At 37.4% G+C, this 23,936-nt stretch overlaps 1 protein-coding gene across 1 annotated transcript in view; it reads left to right on the top strand.

Moving 5' to 3' along the window:
* The window catches only part of IPO7 (importin 7), a 68,362-nt gene that overhangs the window by 16,446 nt on the left and 27,980 nt on the right, over positions 1-23,936 (top strand). The window contains exons 2-9 of the mRNA XM_070425328.1: positions 4,193-4,274; positions 10,034-10,187; positions 10,647-10,805; positions 13,933-14,089; positions 15,746-15,835; positions 17,818-17,912; positions 18,018-18,102; positions 21,872-22,006. Of these exons, the coding sequence (XP_070281429.1) occupies positions 4,193-4,274; positions 10,034-10,187; positions 10,647-10,805; positions 13,933-14,089; positions 15,746-15,835; positions 17,818-17,912; positions 18,018-18,102; positions 21,872-22,006 (957 nt within the window). The remainder of the gene's footprint in view (positions 1-4,192; positions 4,275-10,033; positions 10,188-10,646; positions 10,806-13,932; positions 14,090-15,745; positions 15,836-17,817; positions 17,913-18,017; positions 18,103-21,871; positions 22,007-23,936) is intronic.

Below are 23,936 nucleotides of genomic sequence, written 5' to 3'. Positions count from 1 at the left end.
AACCAATAACTTCATTTGGGGTTCCAATCATAGAAAGCAGTCTTTTTCAACTCAGAAGGAAAGACTGCAAAATTGGGACCTCAAGAGAGTGTTGTATATACAAAACCATATATGTATGCTGTATTTTATGGGTGATTTAAAGAGCTAAAGATTAATTTGGCAATATTTAGTTTTTGCTTTAGTACCCACACTCTTAAATAGATGAGATTCTACTGTATATGGATATAGAAACAACATTTGTTATGTTTTGATATTCGCTAAATGTTTTCCATATTTAAGACTTAGCACAGCCGGCATGGCTCAGTGGTTGAGGTCATCCTATGAACCAGGAGGTCATGGTTCGATTCTGGTCAGGGCACATGCCTAGGTTGTGAGCTCAGTCCCCATTGGTGGCGTGTAGAAGGCAGCTGATCAATAATTCTCTTTCACCATTGTTGTTTCTATCTCTCTTCCCCTCTCCATTCCTCTCTGCAATCAATAAAATAATGTAAAAAAATTTAAAAGGGCCGAAGCCGGTTTGGCTCAGTGGGTGGAGCGTCAGCCTGTGGACTGAAGGGTCCCAGGTTCGATTCCGGTCAGGGGCATGTGCCTTGGTTGCGGCACATCCCCAGTGGGAGATGTGCAGGAGGCGGCTGATCGATGTTTCTCTCTCATCGATGTTTCTCTCTCATCGATGTTTCTGGCTCTCTATCTCTCTCCCTTCCTCTCTGTAAAAAATCAATAAAATATATTTAAAAAAAAAATTTAAAAAGACTTAGATTTACTGAATTAACTTGTTCAAGAGTTAAAAATGTAGAAAGTGACATCACCTGTACAGGGTGGGGTAAAAGTAGATTTATAATTGTTTATATGGAAAATAATACAATAATTAATAAATAATAATACAGGAATAAACTTTCAGGTTCTCACAAATGTAAGTCTACTTTTGCCCCATCCTGTATTTATAGCAAGACTATCTGATCCCAGCAGTCCGTTCCAGATGTTCATAATTTGATGCAGCAGATAAGATATATTCTGTAATATAAGTGGCCTTAAAAGTGCCATAGTCATAATATGGATAGTAGTGTCCTTTGGAGGCTAATCTGTCTACCCCTTAAATATAAATACCCTTTTTCACTCTACAATGCCTCTGGATGATCACAACTGCTTCCAAGGCGTCTTTTGTTTGTTGTTTCATTCAATAATTTAAAAAATATTTTAAATGCCAACCCTCATGAGGTACTGGGCATACAGACAGTATAGTCCCTACTGTCACTGAAGCTTAAACTCTAATTAATAGGAAAAGGAGGTGTAAAGCCAGGACTAGGTTGGTGTTGATGGGAATGGAGAAAGTGGATATGGATATATTAATTATATAAGCATTTTGGGTATTGGGTTGATAGGGCCTGATGCATTGAAGAGGGAAGTATTAAAGATGACATTCAGGTTTCAGACAGGAATGACTGAGGATAGTGATGAGGTAGTGTAAGGAAATAGAGTCACAGCTTTAGGGGAAAAGATAGTTTGAACATAATAAATGTGAGCAAGTTGGGAGAATGAAGATAGGGTATTATTAAATAGATCTGTTAGAATGATTTGAACTGGATATAACATATTTGACATTTTGTTTAAAGATGGGTTGGATGAAATCGCCTGGGAGTGGAAAAGACTTCCTATGACTGAGTCCTGGCACCAAGTTCTAGCATTTATATTAAATAGAATGAGAAACTAGCAAAAGCGTCTGAGAAAGGGCCAGGAAAAGTGGTGTATGAATTGCATAGATTAAAGGGTTTCAAGAAACTAACAGTCGTTAACTGTGTTCAGATCTATTTAGAGCACTGAAAGGGGCAAATACCTCACCTTCATCCACTTAATTACTCCTGTTCAGTTCTTGAATTTAAGCATTACTTCTCTGAATTAGGAGATTCTCCTTTTGATTCTACCATTATGTCCTCAACTTCTTCATTGTACTTTACTGCAATTGCCTGTTTACCTTGTTTTTCTTCATTAAACTCTTAAATTTCCATGAGGTCATGGAGCCTCATTTGTTCTGTTCAAACCTATATTTACAGCTCCTGGCAATGGTGTCTTGCACCAAGAACACCTACATAAATAAATTTTGGCCCGACCAGCGTGGCTCAGTGGTTGAGTGTCGACCTGTGAACCAGAAGGTCACGGTTTGATTCCTGGTCAAAGCACATGCCCAGATTGCTGGCTCAATCCCCAGTGTGGGGCATACAGGAGGCAGCCGATCATTGATGCTCTCTTATCATTAATATTTCTATCTCTCCCTCTCCCTTCATCTCTAAAATCAATAAAAATATTTTTTAAAAAATAAATAACTTTTGGAGTGACTGAATAAAGTATCATTCTATGTTCTAATGTGGAAGAAATTCTTTATATCCAAAAGAACATTTTGTTTTGAAGAATATTTGTGGGAGATAAGGATGAAAGAGGAAACAAATAAAAATCACTGTTCATGCCCTGACCGGTTTGGCTCAGTGGATAGAGTGTCGGCCTGCGGACTGAAAGGTCCCAGGTTCGATTCCGGTCAATGGCATGTACCTGAGTTGCGGGCACATCCCCCGGGGGGGGGGGGGGGGGCCGTTGCAGGAGGCAGCTGATTGATGTTTCTCTCTCATCAATGTTTCTGGCTCTCTATCCCTCTCCCTTCTGCTCTGTAAAGAGTCAATAAAATATATTTTTTTAAAAATCACTTCATGTAAACGTGTGCAGAAGAATACTAAAACATGGGTTGGAAGGAGATGAAATTCTATGTGGTAGTTAAATCATGGGAGAGGGAGTGAAACAGAAAACATGCAAGAAGGGATTTAACTTGAAGGTTAAGTTCTTTTTTAAAAAGTTGGGAGCCGGAACCGGTTTGGCTCAGTGGATAGGGCGTCGGCCTGTGGACTGAAAGGTCCCAGGTTCGATTCCGGTCAAGGGCATGTACCTGGGTTGCGGGCACATCCCCAGTAGGAGATGTGCAGGAGGCAGCTGATCGATGTTTCTCTCTCATCGATGTTTCTAACTCTCTATCTCTCTCCCTTCCTCTCTGTAAAAAATCAATAAAATATATTAAAAAAAAAAAAAAGTTGGGAGCAAATATGACAGATTTAGGAATCGTAAAGTAACTTTTTTGTACTGTTATTGAAAGTTACCCAGGTTCCTAGTATAAGATTTGGAAAACAATATATATCAAAAATAGCTCCCTGCCCTAACCAGTTTGGCTCAGTGGATAGAGCGTCCGCCTGCTGACTCAGGGGCCCCAGGTTCGATTCCGGTCAAGGGCATGTACCTTGGTTGCGGACACATCCCCAGTAGGGAGTGTGCAGGAGGCAGCTGATTGATATCTCTCTCTCATCGATGTTTCTAACTCTCTATCCCTCTCCCTTCCTCTCTGTAAAAAATCAACAAAATATATTTTTTTAAAAAAAATAGCTCCTTGCTTGGCTGTTTGTGGCTAGTGATTGAGCGTCAGCCCATGAACCAGGAGGTCCTGATTCAATTCCTGGTCAGGGCACATGCCTGAGTTTTTGGGCTTGATCCCCAGTGGGGGCCATGCAGAAAGCAGCCAATCAGTGATTCTCTCTCATCATTGATGTTTCTAACCCCCAGTTTCTCTCTCTGAAATCAATAAAAACATGTTTTTTTAAAAAAAGAATGGCTCCTCTATAATCCCACTATCCCAGAGATAATTAACATTTTCAATGTATTTTGTTTCCTATATATATTGCAATGCATATGCTTATAAAATATTTATTAAATTATTGTCATAGTTTGTATTCTACTTTTATTGAATGTTCAAAATGTTTTTTAATTTTTCTATTGAAATATAACATGCATATAGAGAAGTGATCATTAGGATACAGTTGATTGATTTTTAAAAACTGAACATAACGTTTCTATGGAGAAATTATTACTGAATTGGGGAAATAGGTGTCACAGAGGATATTGATTTTGAGCTACTGACACCAGTGTAGGCTAAGAATGCTAACTGGGGTAAATGGGAAATGCAGTAGAATGCAGGCAAATGCAAACACCCCAAATGTTTTAGGAGGTAGGATGTTAATTTTTTTTTTGAGTTATTATAGGTGAGTGACAGAAAATAAGGCTGGAACCAGTTTACAGAGAGCCTTTTGTGACAGCCAAACCGTGGGATAGAGTACTGAGAATATTTGCTGAAATTTAAAATGTATGTTTTTGTTTATAGGCACACAAGTCTCTGAATTTTGTTTCGACACTGCTTCAGATTACTATGTCAGAACAACTGGATTTACCTGTGAGACAAGCAGGCAAGTTTCCTGAATTATTTTCTTGAGTGTGTGTAAATATCTTGTTTAAAAGGTTTACGGTTGAATAGCAGAAATATCCTGGATGGCCCATCAGTGATTTTCTTCCCTGAAAATCGGTTTATCCTTATGTGTTTACTGCAAACAGCAGGTGCTCTGATATTTGGTGGCAGAGTTTAATTGAAAGGAATGTAGTATTTCATTGCATTAAAAGAGAAGTGGGAAAGAGAAATGGATGGGGTTTATTAAAAGACTCTTTGCTGCCCTAGCTGGTTTGGCTCAGTGGATAGAGCATCAGCCTGTGGACTAAAGGGTCCCTGGTTCGATTCTGGTCAAGGGCACCTTGGTTGCAGGCTCCATCCCCAACCAATTGATGTGTCTCTCTCATATTGATATTTCTCTCTGTCTCCCCTCTCCCAGTCTCTCTAAAAACACCAATGGAGAAAATATCCTCAGGTGAGGATTAACAACAACACAAAAAGATTCTTTGTTTATGTGATTGTACCTTACTGCTACTTGCTTTTACTGTTCATTACAACACTTTAAAAAGTACTATTTCTTAGTTCAGATTTTAGCGAGATATTGAGCAATTCCTTCAGTATCAAAGTCTGAAAATGTGGCACACTACTTCTGATATTATCTGTTAGTCTGCAAAATAATGGATTTATATGTTCATGTTTTATTTACTTGCAGATATATAAATTTCATAGGAAATATAAAATACTAATAATTTCGTCATTCTAGAAAAACAATTTATAATTTATATTCTGGTGTTATTTCTTACCGTTTTTCCATTACACCAATTTTGGTTTTTTTTTAAAAAGGGTGCTTTTTTTCTTTCTTTAGTGCAGGGGTGGGGAACCTTTTTTCTGCCAAGGGACATTTGGATATTTATAACATCATTCATACAGGCTATACAGAATTACCAACTTAAAAATTACCCTGCTATATTTGGTCAAAAATTTAATTAACTCACCCCTAATGACTTGACAGGGCCAGACCAAATGATTTCGTGGGCCTTTTATGGCTCGATGGCCAGACATCCCGCACCCCTGCTTTAAATGTATAGTAAGCATTTGCCTTTTCTTACATAATGTTAGTCTTAAAAGTTACATTCACTGTAATGTGCCATATGCAGTAAACTATTTCTCAATTGTTAGGATTTGATCTCAGGTCTGTTCATTAACAGATGAATTTCCAGTGCCTAAAATATTGCCTGACACATTGAAGATACTCAGTAAATAAATGAATGAATATAATGTAATTGCTTTATGGTTAAAAAAAAATAAGTTGGTATATAAGTTACACAATAATGGAACCTTTTTAAAAATATATTTTTATTGATTTCAGAGAGGAAGGGGGAGGGAGAGAGAGAAATAGAAACATCAATAATGAGAGAGAATCATTGCTTGGCTGCTTCCTGCATGCCCCCTACTGGAGATCGAGCCTGCAACCTGGATATGTGCCCTTGACTGGAATCGAACCTGGGGCCCTTCAGTCTGCAGGCCGACGCTCTATTCACTGAGCCAAACCAGCTAGGGCAATGGAACCTTTTTTGTACCTAGAAAATGCAGTAATTAACTGGGTCCTGATCAGCAGTGAATCTTTTTTTTTTTTTTTTATTTTTTTATTGATTTCAGAGAGGAAGAGAGTGATAGAAATATCAATTATGGCAGAGAATCATTGATTGGCTGCCTCCTGCACACCTCTCCACTGGGGATCCAGCCTGCAACCTGGGCATGTGTCCTGACCAGGAATCGAACCAGAAACCTCCTGGTTCATAGGTTGATGCTCAACCATTGAGCAACACCAGCTGGGCCAGTCAATCTTTTTATAAATTTCTAATTAAATAGAAAAATTTGCTTTGATTATTTTAACTGTCATTTCTTTGTTTTGCTAACAAAGTTGACATTTTCCCCATTTGGTTATTTTTTTATATAAGAATTTTTGCCTTTAAATCTCAGTTTTTATTAATATGTTGGAAGTGTTTGGCATTTAGGGGGATCTTAACACATTTTAGAGACTTCATTATGTTACTGTGTGTTATGTGGCTCTGATTCCTGGTCACCCTATGAACAAGGGAGGTACACAATATCCCATCCTCAACAGCCCTTGCACAGTTCATATAGAAGTGTGCCTATGGCTTCTTTTATGGAGTCAATCCATCTCATATTTATTCTTCCTTTTTTCTTGGTGCCTCATATTTTTCCCAGCATTATTATCTTTTCCAGTGAACCATGCCTTCTTATGATGTGCCAAAAGTAGAACAGCTTCAGTTTTGTCATTTTTGTCTCCAGTGATGTTTCAGGCTTAATTTGCTCTAGGATTCACTTGTCTTTCTGGTAGTCCAGGGTATCTGTAGAATAAAATTAAATGTTACTAGGAAGGTTTTTGTTTAGTATTACAAAAACAGAAGTAACGAAACTATGGAATTGGTAAAATACATAATCATTCTTTGTTGTTGTTTTTGTTTAAAGTATTACATATGTCTCATTTTTCCCCATTGACCCCACCCAGCCACCCCCGAGGGCAAGCCCCCAGTGTCTCTGTCCATTGGTTATGCTAATATGCATGTGTACAAGCCCTTTGGTTGATCTCTAAACGCCCCGCTCCCTTGCCCCTTGTCTCTGGATCGATTTTTGTTTATCAGTTTGTGTTGGTCATTATATCCCACATATGAGTAAGATCATGTGATATTTATCTTTCTCAGACTGGCTTATTTCGCTTAGCATAATGCTCTCCAGTTCCATCCATGCTATTGCAAATGGTAAAAGTTCCTTCTTTTTTTTTTTTTTTTTTTTTTAATATATTTTATTGATTTTTTACAGAGAGGAAGGGAGAGAGATAGAGAGTTAGAAACATCGATGAGAGAGAAACATCGATCAGCCGCCTCCTGCACATCTCCTACTGGGGATGTGCCCGCAACCCAGGTACATGCCCTTGACCGGAATCGAACCTGGGACCTTTCAGTCCGAAGGCCGACGCTCTATCCACTGAGCCAAACCGGCTTCGGCAAAGTTCCTTCTTTTTTATAGCAGTGTAGTATCCCATTGTGTCGATCTTCCACAGTTTTTTAATCCATTCATCTGCTGATGGGCACTTAGGCTGTTTCCAAATCCTAGCTATTGTAAATTATGCTGCTATGATCATAGGGGTGCATATATCCTTTCTGATTGGTGTTTCTTTTTTCTTGAGATATAGTCCTAGAAGTGGGATCACTGGGTCAAATGGGAGTTCCATTTTTAACTTTTTGAGGAAACTCCAAACTGTCTTCCACAGTGGCTGCACCAGCCTGCATTCCCACCAGCAGTGCACGAGTGTTCCTTTTTCTCCACATCCTCTCCAGCACTTGTCGTTTGTTGATTTGTTGATGATAGTCATTCTGACAGGTGTGACGTGGTACCTCATTGTTGTTTTAATTTGCATCTCTTGGGTGATGAGTGACTTTGAGCTCGTTTTCATATGTCTTGGCCTTCTGTATGCCCTCTTTTGAAAAGTGTCTATTTAGGTCCTTTGCCCATTTTTTATTGGATTGTTCATAGTCATTCTTTTAAAAGTTACATCATTGTAATAATTGAATGATACTCTGTAGTGTGTGGTACTTTGTAGTTTCATCTACTAGACTTTGAAAGATTCTGTCTTTATAGTTGTAGTGGAGTTCTTATATTCTGGATGGAGTAGACCAGTGGTTCCCAACCTTCCGGCCCTTTAAATACAGTTCCTCATGTTGTGACCCAACCATAAAATTATTTTCGTTGCTACTTCATAACTGTAATGTTGCTACTGTTATGAATCTTAATGTAAATATCTGGTATGCAGGATGGTCTTAGGTGACCCCTATGAAAGGGTCGTTTGACCGCCAAAGGGGTCGCGACCCACAGGTTGAGAACCGCTGGAGTGGACTGAATCATGAGATTTTTTGCAGTGCAGTTCTCACATGTTAGACCAGTCAACTTTTAATATACCAAATCAACACGTTTTACAAATAAGTATCTATACCCCATTCCTTTGTGCATAACAGTAGAAGGAAATATTGTATCAAACTCTTATTTTGGTCTGTGTTCTGTTTTGGAGCTAAAGAATCAAAATTCTAGTAGTAGTATTAATCTGAAATACATCAGTCCCAAATACTGAGTCAGTATTTACTGTAGATGTATTTTACCTTAAAACTTTTGTTGAAGGGTATTTTAATATGTAGTCTTAAACTTTTTAAAAATATTATAACGTGTATTTTAATTTCCTTTTCCTATACATTTGTGATTTAGGATTCCCTCTCCCTATTCATCCATTCTACTCCCTTCATTTCGGGGGGGGGGGGGCAGGGGGATAAAAAGAGTGCTGGATAAAAAGCATTGTTAGTGGTCTAGTTTATTCAAGTTAATTAGCAATGAACATTATAGCAGTTTGCTAGCTGACAGAAATAATATGTAATTTTGAACACAGCAAATTCTCCCATAAAAATAACATGAATTTGAAGCAGTGTGATTGTGGTGTATGATTGAAGTGCTTAGATTTGTAGACTAAGATTCTTTACATACTATAATTTTTCTATGATAAAAATAACCTTTGTGTGTGTCTTAGTTGGGCTGCTGTAACAGAATACCATACACAGAGTGGCTTATAAATGGAAATTTCTTTCTCACAGTTCTGCAGGCTGAGAAGTCCCAAGATTAAGGCACTAGCATATTTGGTATCTGCTGAGGATCCACTTTCTGGTTCATAGAACCTCAGATAGTAGGAAGGGGGAGCAAGTTCTCTAGGGTCTCTATTATTAAGAGCATTAATCTCATTCATGAGGACAGAGTCCCCAGTCATGTATCAAAGGCCTTAATGGCATCACATTGGGGATTAGGATTTCAATCTGAATTTTGGGGGCCACAAACATTAACTCTGTAGCAGTGATACTAGTTGTAGAAGCGCTATTGGTGTGTATAGGTGGTTTTATCTTTAGAGACTTCATTTAGAAAACTAACTTGTTAAAATTACTCTAAATAGCTTTCCTACAGAAATTAGGATAAAAATTGTTATGAATAAATGTGATGTAAAAGGTCTTAACAGTTTAATTTATATTGTGTTTACTTGCAAAGTTATCTTAATCTTTGTTTAATAAAAACATTATAGATGACTACTGTAGCTAATTGTTAAATTTGTGTTTATTATCAACTTTTAAAATAAATGTTTTTTATTTTTGAAAGGTTAGTGTTACAACAATGGTTGGTCTGAAAGAAAAAAATGCAAGTGTGGACATTTATAAGGGATATTCTCAGTGCTTTCATAGTAAATACTCCTTTGTCAAATTAATCTCTACCCTGGCTATATAACTCGGTTGATTAGAACATTGTCCTGATACACCAAGATTGTGGGTTCAGTCCCCGACCAGGGAACATACAAGAATTAACCAATGAATGCACAGATAAGTGGGACAAGAAATCATTGTTTTTCTCTCTTTCTCTCTCTCTCTCTCTCAAATAATTTTTATTATTTTGTTGTTGTTGTTAATCCTCACCTAAGGATTTCCATTGAATTTTTAGAAAGAGTGGAAGAGAGCGGAAAAGACAGAGAAACATCAATGTGAGAGAAATACATCTATTGGTTGCCTCCTGCACAAACCCTGACCAGGTCCTGGGCCGGGGAGGAGCCTGCAACCAGGTACATGCCCTTGACCGGAATCGAACACGGGACCCTTCGGTCTGCAGTGCTCTAGCCACTGAGCCAAACCGGCTAGGGCTCAAATCATTTTAAAAAATTCATCTATATTTTAGGTGTTATCTATTTGAAGAATATGATAACGCAGTATTGGCCAGATCGCGAGACAGCACCACGGGATATATCCCCTTATACTATTCCAGAAGAAGATCGACATTGTATTCGAGAAAATATTGTAGAGGCCATTATCCACTCTCCTGAGCTCATCAGGTATTTACATATATACATATATATATATACACATATACATACATTTGTATTTTTTAAAGCTATCCATTTTTGCAGGTATATAATTTGTGGGGTTTTGGCAGGGGGAAGGAGGTAGGGGAGTCATTTCAGAAAACTTTAACAAATGCTATTATAGGAGAATTTGTTTTATTTTTGTATTGCGATTAAATTTTACATTTATAAAATCAATAACTTAAACTTCATGTAAAACTTGTGAAATACATTGTGATCAGATGAAAGGAGGTAAAGAAAACTATAGAATGTTGTCATGTAATTTATATCATAGTCTTTTGATCTTTGAAATAGTAGGAACTGTTAAGTTTTTGCTCAGTAACTAATTTTTGTCTAAACAGACATAAAAAGTTGTGGGGATTTCTTAGTTAATAAAATTTTATCTAGGTAGCATTTCTTCCTTCTTATTGTTTATTTTTTGACTTTTAGGGTACAGCTTACTACGTGCATTCATCATATCATCAAACATGATTACCCAAGCCGCTGGACTGCCATTGTGGACAAAATTGGCTTTTATCTTCAGTCTGATAACAGTGCCTGTTGGCTAGGAATTCTTCTTTGCCTTTATCAGCTTGTGAAAAATTATGAGTAAGTGTCTCTTTCAATTCCTATATAGTTTTGAGAAGTGGGCAAGTTTGGAGATTTTATACATTAAAATTAGTGAATTATGTTATTTGAATTCAGTGTTTTCTTTTTGAAATAGCATTCTTATTGCTGTAGTATCCTCTGTTCATTCAACTAATAAACTACTTGTGCCCTTTTTTCTTAATCATATGTTTCCCTATTCATTTTTTAAAATATGTTTTTATTTCAGAGAAGGGAGAGGGAGAGATAGAAACATCAATAATGAGGGAGAGTCATTGATCGGCTGCCTCCTGCATGCCCCCGACTGGGGATCGAACCTGCAACCTGGGCTTGTGCCCAGGCCAGGAATTGAACTGGGACCACCTGGTTCATAGGTTGATGCTCAACCACTGAGCCAAGCCAGGCAGGCTTGTTTCCTATTCAAAAACTGAGTTAGCGCTAACTCTTCAATATGGGCAAATAAAGGCTTTTTTAAAAATGTGAAGTGAATCAGAGTACATTGAGCATTAGAGCTCTATTCTGGCTTTCTGTGAATCTTTATCTTAATTTAGGATCTTGATAACTTACAAGAACCTATCTCTAACTCTTTAAGAAGAATATGTTGGAATTTCATATGACTAGTTTTAATTATTGTGTTTTGAGGGAATCACAATCACCTATTTCAGTGTTTGCATATTTGAGCAAATTATAGTTCCTATCAGTATCAGTAAGACATTGTTTTAGACCAAGGAATCATCTTAGATTTGGGTTTAGGGATCAGGAAAGAAAAAGCCTAACCTTGGAAGTTGAGGTATATAGCACTAAAAGTCAAATGTAAAGGGGGTTTTCTCTAGTGGTGTGGTGAAAATAATGAAATTGATAGGCACATTAAAGTTTCTACATTAGAAAATGATGAGGAAGGATTGAAGAACACTTACACCATGACGGTGGCTTTATTTCCAGTCCTAAAAGCTACACAGATGCCATTGTGAGCCCTTTAATTCTGGGGCTTCTATTTAGCCTATGATACCCTTTTGGGTCCCAATTCAAAGTAGCTCATGAACTGCTGCTTTTGTTCTGAGCAGGAGAGAAATATACCATTTACAGCATTGGTACTGGTGTTTTCTTGTGTTTCCACCAGCTACCCATCTTTCTGCTAAGGAATGTTCCAGCTGTTGCTCCAACCTCTGTCAGAGTGCCAGTTGTAGTTCTGGTAAGTGAGTGACTAAAATGAGAGAGAATTACAATAATAAGCTGTCGTTGTCTGAGGAAGTTCAAGTCTCTCCTATCCTATAATATTAGCAGGAGAGAATTTGACAGGGATTTTTAAAAATGGGAGACAGGAGGCTGCTGCAATATTGGATTTCCAGTTCATTTTCAGCCAGTGTTTGATTGTGGAGCACAAGGTGTTCACAAGGGATCTGTGTGGACTGAAGCAGTTCTAAGAAAATTCATGGAGAAATTGGAAGTTGTGGTGGCCTTCAGGAGCATAGATCCTCAGGAAAAACTTGTCAGTTGAAGGAGCACAGAAGGAGCATTTGAAGAGGAAGGCATGTCATACTATATGGAATAGTGTGAACAAAAAGAAAGGTACAGAGGTGGAAATGAGATACTGTCTTTAGTGGGTAGTTAGGAGACTACTATGGTATGGATACTTTCTGTTGAGAATTTGGGGGTAGTTTTGGACTTGTAAATTGGAACTGTGTTAAAGAGGGTTTTGAATGTCATGATGGGAAATTTGTATGTGATATTTTAGATACTGACGAACCATTGAAGGTTTTGTATTTTATTTTTTTTAACAAAAGTTATGGGCTAGTATTTAAGTATTTTCTATCAACATAGCTCACCAGATGGACACACTGTAGCCTTGTAGTCAGCTTTTATTGGTGTCACATTTTCACATATTCAGGAACTTTCGGGTCTTGTGGAAAGTGCAAATGGCTTCCTTTTATATAAATTGTTATATTGACTCAGAAATGGAGGGATAACCTTTTCAATTGTGTTCTCAGCAGATAATCGGTCAGTTTTATTGTTTAACAGTCTCAGTCATTATTTGTGTAACATTTCTCTTGGTATTTTTTATTCTTGGCAGTTGACCTCAGTTCTCATTTTCCCCAATAAGTAGCTAAAAAAAATCTAGCCTTTACCTTTTAAAAAGGTGCTCAGATATGCAATTCTTAAATACATTTCCCTTCTTCAAAAAGTCTACCAGTAGATAAAACAATTCTGGTAAAAGAAAGCCTATTTAAATCCTTTTAAATAACCTAATTTAAAAATTCAATGTTTAAAATTTCTTTTTTGAAATAAAGCATCAAACTTTTTAATAATACAGTTAAAATGCTAAAGAATCTGTATGTGAAAATATCTTAGTTAGGTCAGCAATGCTTTACACATAATCTTGGAGCAAAAAGTGATTCAGAATTCAGGATTTTTTTGGATTTTAGAAATATTCACATAATAAATGTTATGTAATGTTCCTAGAAATCTGTACTAGCACTCAATAGTATTATTACTGTATTAGCAATGAAGTATGTGAATAGTCTCTCCAAATGGAATAAATGAAATCATAAATAGCCTGTTGAGGTCGGTTTTTGTTGCCAGAGGAGTTATTTAAAAAAAACTTTTGGTTTATAATGCTTTTAGAGTATTTTTACGTTATAGATGCCACTCTGTGTTAATACTCTTGGTATATAAATTACTTAAGGATGATAATAATATGATTGCTTTTATATCTATCAGCTGTTAAGTTTAAAAGCAAACCATTGTATCTCCTCAGTTATACAGTATTCAGAATTAGAAATAGCATAGTGAAGTGGTTAACAGTACAAACCCTGGTTCTTGACTGTTAAGGTTCATACCTAGATGTGTATACTGGGAAAGATATCTAACTTGTCTATGCCTCAGTTTCTTTAGCTATAGAAAAGAGGATACTAATGGGGCCTTAAAGTTTAGACCTCATGATAATGCTGAGTAAATTTTAGATATCCTATTATTATTTGAGGTTTTTCTAAAGTTGCTTTTGGTTACATAGTAGGTTTTTCTTCTATTTGCTTGTATTTGTGTGAACAGACCAGTAGTTTAAATTGATATGTTGTCTAAATAAAATTGTAAAATAAATTCTTATAGAAATAGTTTGTATTCTTACCTAAAGGTACAAGAAACCAGAGGAACGGACTCCATTGGTAGCAGCAATGCAGCATTTCCTTCCAGTGCTAAAGGACCGTTTTATTCAGCTTCTTTCTGATCAGTCTGATCAGTCTGTTCTCATTCAGAAACAAATTTTTAAGATCTTCTATGCTCTTGTTCAGGTAATTTTTATAAAGCAATTTTTAAGTATAAAAAGTCAATGTATCTAGATTAAGAGAATGATTTGCTAGTCAAATATAAGTTGCCAAAATTATAAATATGTTAAAAGTTCTAACCAAGCATACTTACCCAAATATACAAACAAATCTAATAAATCTTAAATTATAAGTGATCAATCTTAAGTTCTCTTAAACCATCCAACACTATTTACAAAATTAGTAAATTTTTCTTGTACCTTTTACAAGTTTGAAAATAAACATCTAACAAGTACTCTGATAATCCACATATACATAGATTGTCCCAATAACTACAAAATCTATTCTTAAGCTTATGTTACACAAAAATACAAATACTGTGGGCTTGACTAGCACATAATGAGCCTCATTATTTTTGTATTTTGTCCTAATAAATCTTTTTGGGACAATGTTATAGGCTAAGGAAATGGTTGTGTCTCTATTCTCAGTGGCGGGTAATTAGTTAAGAAACAGAGGTGTTTTTTTTTTATCAGGATTAAAATTCTTGTTCTTTTTATGCCATATAGCCATAAAAGGATTCATTTCATCTACCAGGACTTTTGGTTCAATTCATGCCTTTCTTACTTTTTAAATTGCATTTAAATATACCTATGACTTGACCTTCACTGAAATTATAACTGTCTCATTCCATTGTTTGGTTGGGTTTTGCACGTCTTTGCTAGATCTTTAAAGACAATATCCTAAACCTAAGGGCACTTTATTTTATTTATTTATTTATTTTTAAATATATATATTTTATTGATTTTTTTACAGAGAGGAAGGGAGAGAGATAGAGAGTTAGAAACATCGATGAGAGAGAAACATCGATCAGCTGCCTCCTGCACACTCCCCACTGGGGATGTGCCCGCAACCCAGGTACATGCCCTTGACCGGAATCGAACCTGGGACCCCTCAGTCCGCAGGCCGACGCTCTATCCACTGAGCCAAACCGGTTTCGGCCCTAAGGGCACTTTAATACCACCATTCCATTTGACTCGTTATGCAATTTTTTTAAAGTGATTTAAATAGACAATGTTAGTACTGCTTCTATTCCCCATCTTTTAGATTAAAAATAAGTTATTTTTGTAAATTATTTTAGGGCATAGGACAGAATGTTTATCATTGCAATGAATTTTTTGAGATTAGCATACCATGTATAAAAGTTTAGCCCCTTCTTACTTGTGAAAATGTCCTAAAATCCTGAATAGGATATTGATTTTATAAGCCTATTAAGAGATAGGATTTATTCCAGGAATGCAAGAATGGATCAACAGTAAGAAATCACTTTTGTGGTTAATTCTCATATGGAAAGAGGATGTCATTCCTGGTTTAAGTAAAATCCTAAGAATCCTGGAATCGAAATTTCCTTGACTTGATAAAAAAATGTTCACTAGAAATCCACAATAAATATCATCCCTTATGGTGAAAATGGAATATATTCCCAGTAATTTGCCAATAAGACAAGGATGCCACTGTTATTGCCACAATTCCCCAGTGTAGGTAACTAATCAAATTTGCCTATGTACAAAAAACAAGAAATACGTATTGAAGGAAATACTTTTTGTAGGTTTTGTGAAGAATAAAAGGAAGTGAAATTCTCTTTTGTAAGGATTTTAAATATAATTAATTTTTATTTTAATTTAGTATACACTACCACTGGAGCTGATAAACCAACAGAACCTGACAGACTGGATAGAAATTTTAAAGACTGTTGTAAACAGAGATGTACCTAATGTAAGTCTATATTCTCTTATATTACTACAAATAAATATTTAGTTATCTTTTGAGAATTTTAACTGCCATTTCCTGTAACATTCTTTATAAGCTTACATAATTGACTATGCAAATTTTTCGAGATAGACAAAATTTAATTGTTTACATATGTGCATATACAAAGTAAAAATTTGTAAAGGGTTATTTTATATATTGTTTAAATGTTTATATATCTGTTAATTTCATCCTAATTCTTCTGTTTCTTATCTTCTCAGTCTTGAATTAAGAGCTTATAACATGTATCACCTCACATAGTTATAAATTTTTTTCTTATGTAAACTTTTAAGATCTCTTCTCTTAGCAACCTTCACATATATAATACAGTATTGTTAACTATCATCATCATGCTATACATTACATTTCCAGAACTTATAACTGGAAATTTGTGCCTTTTGACCACCTTCCTAATGATTACTCTGGTAATCGTTTCACAATATATACATACACGGTGTCCCAAAAAAATGTATATAAACTGAGTGATTATAAAATCAGCGTTTATTGACATACAGTTCATTTTCAAACTTCAAACAGAATCTACAGAAATGAATAATTTTTTTGGTTAGTGCCTCTTTTCAAACTGATGACCATTCATTGGTCCAGGCACTGCTAATACTGTGAAGAAGTGGAATCTCAGACTTTAAGAATCCTTTAGTTGGGCATTTGTGCACCCTTAATTTTTTAACTGTTTACAGGTTTGTACCTAACTTTATCTTTTATCTATTCCCTTAAAAGTCTAGTGGACTTTAGGATAAATTTTCTTTGTTTAAAGCTTCGTCTGGCTTTGCCCATTATTTCAAATCAGTTATACCTGAAAAGGAATGAAAATTGAGTTATCAGCTGTTAAAGGGTGTATACTTTTTTTGGAACAGCCTATATATATATCAAGTCATTATGTTATATACCTTAAACTAATACAATATTACATATAAATTATATATATTTTTTTAAGTCCATAGCTAAATTTTTAGCCTAATAATATGCAGACATCTGTGAACGGGGAAGAACTTATAAGCTGAAAGTAATTGTTTTGTATGTACCTTCTTTGGCTTCATTTATTTATCAGATGTGTTATGTTGTGTTGTGGTAGTCCCCCCCCCCCCCCTTTTTTAAAATATATTTATTGTCTAAAGTTTTATATATGTCTCCTTTTTCCCCAATGCCCCCCCCCCCCAATGTTCCTTTTATTGCTAAGTAGTATTCCATTATATGGATGTACTATCATTTGTATGCAAGTTGGATATACTAGTTGATGGACATCTTAGTGGTTTCAGAATTTTAGTATTAGTTAAAGCTGCTATGAATATTCTTACACAAGTCTTTGCAATCACACATATATATATATGTATATATCTTTGTGTATTTATACTAATATTTCTGAAATTAGAGGTCTGAAATGGAGTTTCTTGTGCCTTTTGATTTGAACTATGCAGGTTTTGATTAAGCAACTTGTCATGACCTTGACTTTATTTGGGTCTTGACTAAAATGGATTTAAGCTTTTAAAAAATTATCCCCCCCCCCCCAACTTATGAGTATGGAGGTAGTAGAAGTGAGCCATCTGGGCTGGGTAGGCTCAGGAAACAAGTTATAGAAACAAAAGAAGGTCTCTTGGAACTTAAGGGAGGGAAAGGCAAAGGTGATGCAGCGGTGGGGAGGGTGGGGGGGAAAGAAGAAGAAAGGGGGGGTGGGCATGATCTCAAGAGGGAGGGCACCTAACAGAATTTTAAAAAGCATATCCTTCATAAATAGGTAGTTGAAGCACTGGAAGTGCCTCTTATATTTAAATAAGGGTTAGTACTTTTTCAAATCTACCTTTTTAATATGAAAGGCCAACATTAGAGGAGCATTCATGTTTTTGAGAATCTGTTCTCACCTCATATTATTTCTCTTAGAATGTATCATCTCTTACTATAGCCATCATTAAATAAATGTCTCTTTAAATAAGGAAACACTTCAAGTTGAAGAAGATGATAGACCTGAGTTACCATGGTGGAAATGTAAGAAATGGGCTTTACATATTTTAGCACGGCTTTTTGAAAGGTAAGCTCCCAGATACATGATGATTTATTTTTTCAGGCTTTTGGTTTTATAAGTGTTGATATAAAGCATTATAAAGAAACAATCAACATTTTAATGTTCTTTTAGATATGGAAGCCCTGGCAATGTTTCCAAGGAGTATAATGAATTTGCTGAAGTATTTCTGAAAGCTTTTGCTGTTGGTGTCCAGCAAGTAAGTCTAAGATAATTTTTCTAAGTAGAAACATGTCATTATTAGATTAATTTCAGTCATGCTTTTTTAAAAAAATATATTTTATTGATTTTTTACAGAGAGGAAGGGAGGGGGATAGATAGAAACATCGATGAGAGAGAAACATCGATCAGCTGCCTCCTGCACACCTCCCACCAAGGTACATGCCCTTGACCGGAATCGAACCTGGGATCTTTCAGTCTGTAGGCTGACGCTCTATCCACTGAGCCAAACCGGCTAGGGCCATGCTTATTTTCTTAGAAAATAAAATAAAATTATAAAGCTCTGGCCAATGTGGCTCAGTTGATTGGAGCGTTGTCCCATGCACCGAAGGGTTGAAGGTTTAATTCCCGGTCAGGGCATGTATGGGAGGGAACCAATCAGTATCTCACATTGATGTTTCACTCTCCCCCTCTCCCTTCCTCTCTATCTAAAATCAATTAAAAAGCAAAAACAAAAAACATGTCCTGGTGTAAGGCTTTAATAAAGAGTAAAAATGCCCTAGCTGGTTTGGCTTAGTGGATAGAGCATCAGCATACGGACTGAAGGGTCCTAGGTTTGATTCCAGTCAAGAGCACATGCCTGGGTTGCCGCTCGATCCCCAGTGTGGGGCGTGCAGGAGGCTGCCTATCAATGATTCTCTCTCATCATTGATGTTTCTGTATCTCTCCCCTTCTCCCTTCCTCTCTGAAATCAATGAAAATATATTTTTTTAAAAAAGAGTAAAAACAGCCCTAGCTGGTTTGGCTCACTGGATAGAGCGTTGGCCTGGGGACTGAAGGGTCCCAGGTTCAATTCCGGTCAAGGGCATGTACCTTGGTTGCAGGCACATCCCCAGTAGCGGGTGTGCAGGAGGCAGCTGATCGATGTTTTTCTCTCATCGATGTTTCTGACTCTCTATCCCTCTCCCTTCCTCTCTGTAAAAAATCAATAAAATTATTAAAAAAAAAGAGTAAAAACAATAATAAAATGATAAACCTATTAACTTTTTTTGTTATTTTGTTAATCCTCACCCAAGGATATTTTTTCCATTGGTTTTTTAGAGAAAATGGAAAGGAAGGGGGGGGAGAGAGTGAAAAAAACATCGATGTAAGAGAGACCCTTTGATTAGTTGCCTTGCATGAGTCCCAACCAGGGCTAGGGATCAAAACTGCAACCAAGGTGCATGCCTCGGACCGGAATTGAACCCGATTCCTTTAGTTGCGGGCCAGTGCTCTCTCCACTGAGCCAAACCGGCTAGGACACAAAGGTGTAGTTTCTTTTTCTATACTTTTAGATGTTTGAGAGAGAGAGAAGAGAGAGAAACATCAATGATAAAAGAGAATCATTGATCGGCTGCCTCCTGCATCCCTCACACTGGGGATCGAGCCTGCAACCCAGGCATATGCCCTGACCAGGAATTGAACCGTGACCTGGTTCATAGGTCGATGCTCTACCACTGAGCCATGCTGGCTGGGCTGTTTTGTTCATTTTTTGAGAAAAAAGAAATATGCCATACACTCAGTCTAAATAACCATATTTGGTTTATTAGTTTTTCTTTCAAGTATATGATAGTATTTGATGGAAGAAGCTACTATTTCAGCTTCTAACAATTTTTCTTCGGTATATAGCGGAAGTGCTGTATGTATATTTCCCATTTAGTGATATTAATATTTCTTGTTCATTAAGAACTCTTTTTTAAAAGGACATTCTTAAGGAAAGCTTGTTCTGTAGTTATATGGCTGTAAAGAATATGATGACTGCTAATGCACTTCAGTGCCACTTCCTTTATTCATGTTAAGTACAGAAAGTTTTGCTGCCAATACTTTTGTACCATCCATGCCTTTTTTCCACAGTAAAAAAGGCATATAATGATTTAGCTTTTTTAAAAAATCCTCACTCAAGAATATGTTTTCCATTGATTCTCAAATGTAGTGGAAGAGAAGGAGGAGGAGGTGGGGGAAGGGAGAAACATTGACTTGAGAGTGACACAAAAATTAGTTGCCTCTCACACGGACCCCAAAGTGGGAGGAGGATTGAACCTGAGACCCTTGGGTCTGCAGGCCAGTGCTCCAACTACTGAGCCAAACCAATCAGAGCTTGCATTCTTACCCTTTGAAAGGTTTGTGACCCAGATTTTGACAATTGCTTTTCTGAAATGTGGAGTAGAATAAAAACTATTGCCAGAAATTAAATACGTAGGTGATTAGTTTGGTTAAGATTTTTCTAGAGGGTGATTTTAACAATATAGGGATGTTTCAGAATATTGTGGTATGTTCAATAAGTAGCATATGGTTTTCTCTTTTTATATTTAATCAGAAACTAGTCCTTTGACATAGTATTACTTCAGTTTGTTTATTTAAATGCCTATAAATGTGGTTCTCCAATATATAATTTAAAAGATTGTTTTATTCACCTTGGCCGGTGTGGCTCAGTTGTTTGGAGCATTATCCCATACACCAAAAAGTGGCAGGTTTGATTCTTGATCAGGGCACATACCTAGGTTGCTTGTTCAGTTAAAAAAATAAAATAAGAATTACTTTCTTCTTTAAATTATATGCTTACTAGAGGCCCAGTGCACAAAATTCATGCAGGGGGTGGGGGGGGCGGGCTGCAGGATGTCCCTCACCCAGCCTGCACCCTCTCCAATCTGAGACCCTTTCGGGGGGATGTCTGACTGCCAATTTAGGCCCGATCTCACAGAGGGATCGGGCCTAAACTGGCAGTCAAACATCCCTCTCACAATCAGGGACTGCTGGCTCCTAACCACTCGCCTGCCTGATTGCCCCTAACCACTTCTGCCTGCCAGCCTGATCACCCACTAACCGCTCCTTTGCTGGCCTGATTAACACCTAACTGCTCTCCTGCCGGCCTGATCTCGCCTCCAACCGCCCACCCCTGCAGTCCTGATCTCACACCCCAACCGCCCTCACCCGCAGGCCTGATCTCGACCCCCAACTGCTCTCACCTGCAGGTCTGATCTCACCCCCCAAGTGCCCTCCTCTGCTGGCCTATTTGGTTCTGATTGGTTGGTTTTTATGCCAGTCAGCGCCAAAAGCTCCGCCTCTTAGGCAGCCATTGGCTCCTCACAGTTCACCTGGATTTGGTTCTGTTTGGTGAGTTTCTATCCCAGTCAGCATCTCTGGGCCTATCAAGGGGGCCTGATCAGAAAGGCACGGCTGCTGGAGAGAAGAGCAAGGCAAGTGCTGATTAACAGCTACCACAAAGGCTATGAATCAGACCCTGCTTCTCTCTTCAGGCCTCTCTCCCGGCCTGATTCGTAGCACCCTCAGCAATCAGTGCTGGGTCACCGAGCCTGCAGCCCTAGCAGTCAGTGCTGGGTTGCCACGGCAACCCAGCGCTGACTGCAGAACTGACTTCTGGTTGGTCTAGAGCAGGGGTGGGCAAACTTTTTGACTGGAGAGCCACAATGGGTTCTTAAACTGGACTGGAGGGCCGGAACAAAAGCATGGATGGAGTGTTTGTGTGAACTAATATAAATTCAAAGTAAACATCATTACATAAAAGGGTACGGTCTTTTTTTTTTTTTTTTTTTAGTTTTATTCATTTCAAACTGGCCAGATCCGGCCCGCGGGCCGTAGTTTGCCCACGGCTGGTCTAGAGTCTCTAGCCTCTGGTTGTGAGGGACCCAGGGTTTTTATATATTAGGATGATTTTGTGATGGTTACCTGGATATTAAGGTAAGTGTCAGGTGTTTTTGCTGTCTTGTAAGTTGTTAATTTTCTATTTAAATTTTGTTTTTTGTTAAAAGGTTTTATTGAAGGTATTATATCAGTACAAGGAGAAGCATTATATGGCTCCTCGAGTTTTGCAACAGACGTTAAATTATATTAATCAAGGAGTTTCTCATGCTCTCACCTGGAAGAACCTGAAGCCTCATATACAAGTAATAATTTTCTATCTGAAATATTTTCTAGAAAATATAATGGAAATAACATTAATTACCATAAAGGTTTAACATGCATTTTTTTGTTGACTTGTGTTGCTTATTGTAATTCTGGTCATTGTTTTTAGAGTAGATTAGGAAAACGAGAAAGAACACCTTGCATAAATTTATAAAAGGAATTTTGTTAATATTCATATAAATATTATGAATATTATATTTAAAACTGTTCATCTAAAACTGTTCTTACTGTTGGATTATGATAAGTTAATATTTTATATATGTAATTTGGAACAAGCAAAGGACTATTTTGCCAGGTTAATTGTGAGGATAATTGGCTTACATATTTTTAATTTTTAATTTTTTAATTGTTTTATTGCTTAAAGTATTGCAAAGAGTATTACATATGTCTCCTTTTTTTCCCCGCCCTTGACAATCCCCTGGCCTCCCCTACCCCCCAGTGTCTTAGTCCATTGGTTATGCTTATATGCATGCATACAAGTCCTTCGGTTGATCTCTTAGCCCCTCCCCCCTGCCCCCCAACTCTCCCCGGCCTTCCCACTGTAGTTTGACAGTCTGTTCGAGGCTGCTCTGCCTCTGTATCTATTTTTGTTCATAAGTTTATAATGGTCTTTATTATCCATAAATGAGTGAGATCATGTGGTATTTTTCCTTCATTGACTGGCTTATTTCACTTAGCATAATGCTCTCCAGTTCCATCCATGCTGTTGCAAATGGTAAGCTTTCCTTTTTTACAGCAGCATAGTATTCCATCGTGTAGATGTACCACTGTTTTCTAATCCATTCATCTACTGATGGGCACTTAGGCTGTTTCCAGATCTTAGCTATGGTGAATTGTGCTGCTATGAACATAGGGGTGCATATATCCTTTCTGATTGGTGTTTCTTTCTTCTTGGGATATATTCCTAGAAGTGGGATCACGGGGTCATATGGGAGTTCCATTTTTAGTTTTTTGAGGAAACTCCATACTGTCTTCCACAGTGGCTGCACCAGTGTGCATTCTCACCAGCAGTGCACGAGTGTTCCTTTTTCTCCACATCCTTTCCAGCACTTGTCGTTTGTTGATTTGTTGATGATAGCCATTCTGACAGGTGTGAGATGGTACCTCATTGTTGTTTTGATTTGCATTTCTCGGATGATTAGTGACTTTGAGCATGTTTTCACTTGGATTGCGGGAAACGAGTTAAGTCGGCTCGCGTGAATTGCGCGTACTCCTCGGGAGCTGTCTTAACTCGGTTCATATAGATTTGCGGTGGAGTGCGGGAAACGTGTAAACTCGGGCCGATTGTAACTGCGTATTACCAAATATTTGTTTGTTTGCCGTTCACAAAGATACCTACCTGCGTATGCGAACCGCCATCTTATATTTTGGCGGGAAATTCACCCGACACTGTAGTGTTTTCATATGTCTCTTGGCTTTCTGAATGTCCTCTTTTGAAAAGTGTCTATTTAGGTCCTTTGCCCTTTTTTTTTTTTTTTTAAAATATATTTTATTGATTTTTTACAGAGAGGAAGGGAGAGGGATAGAGAGTTAGAAACATCGATGAGAGAGAAACATGGATCAGCCGCCTCCTGCACACTCCCTACTCGGGATGTGCCCGCAACCAAGGTACATGCCCTTGACCGGAATCGAACCTGGGACCCTTCAGTCCCCAGGCCGACGCTCTATCCACTGAGCCAAACCGGTCAGGGCCTTTGCCCATTTTTTGATTGGATTGTTTATCTTCCTTTTGTTAAGTTGTATGAGTTCCCTATAAGTGTTAGAGATTAAACCCTTATCGGTGATAACATTGGTAAATATGTTCTCCCATGCAGTGGGCTTTCTTGTTGTTTTGTTGATGGTTTCTTTTGCTGTGCAGAAACTTTTTATTTTGATGTAGTCCCATTTGTTTATTTTCTCTTTAGTTTCCAA

Source organism: Myotis yumanensis, unplaced genomic scaffold (assembly GCF_028538775.1).
Source record: "Myotis yumanensis isolate MYYU_CA2020_CCGP unplaced genomic scaffold, mMyoYum1.0.hap1 SCAF_10, whole genome shotgun sequence".
In the NCBI taxonomy this organism is placed as follows: Eukaryota; Metazoa; Chordata; class Mammalia; order Chiroptera; family Vespertilionidae; genus Myotis; species Myotis yumanensis.
The sequence above is the reverse complement of the archived record's forward strand: the minus strand, read 5'-3'. Positions and strand labels throughout refer to the sequence as shown.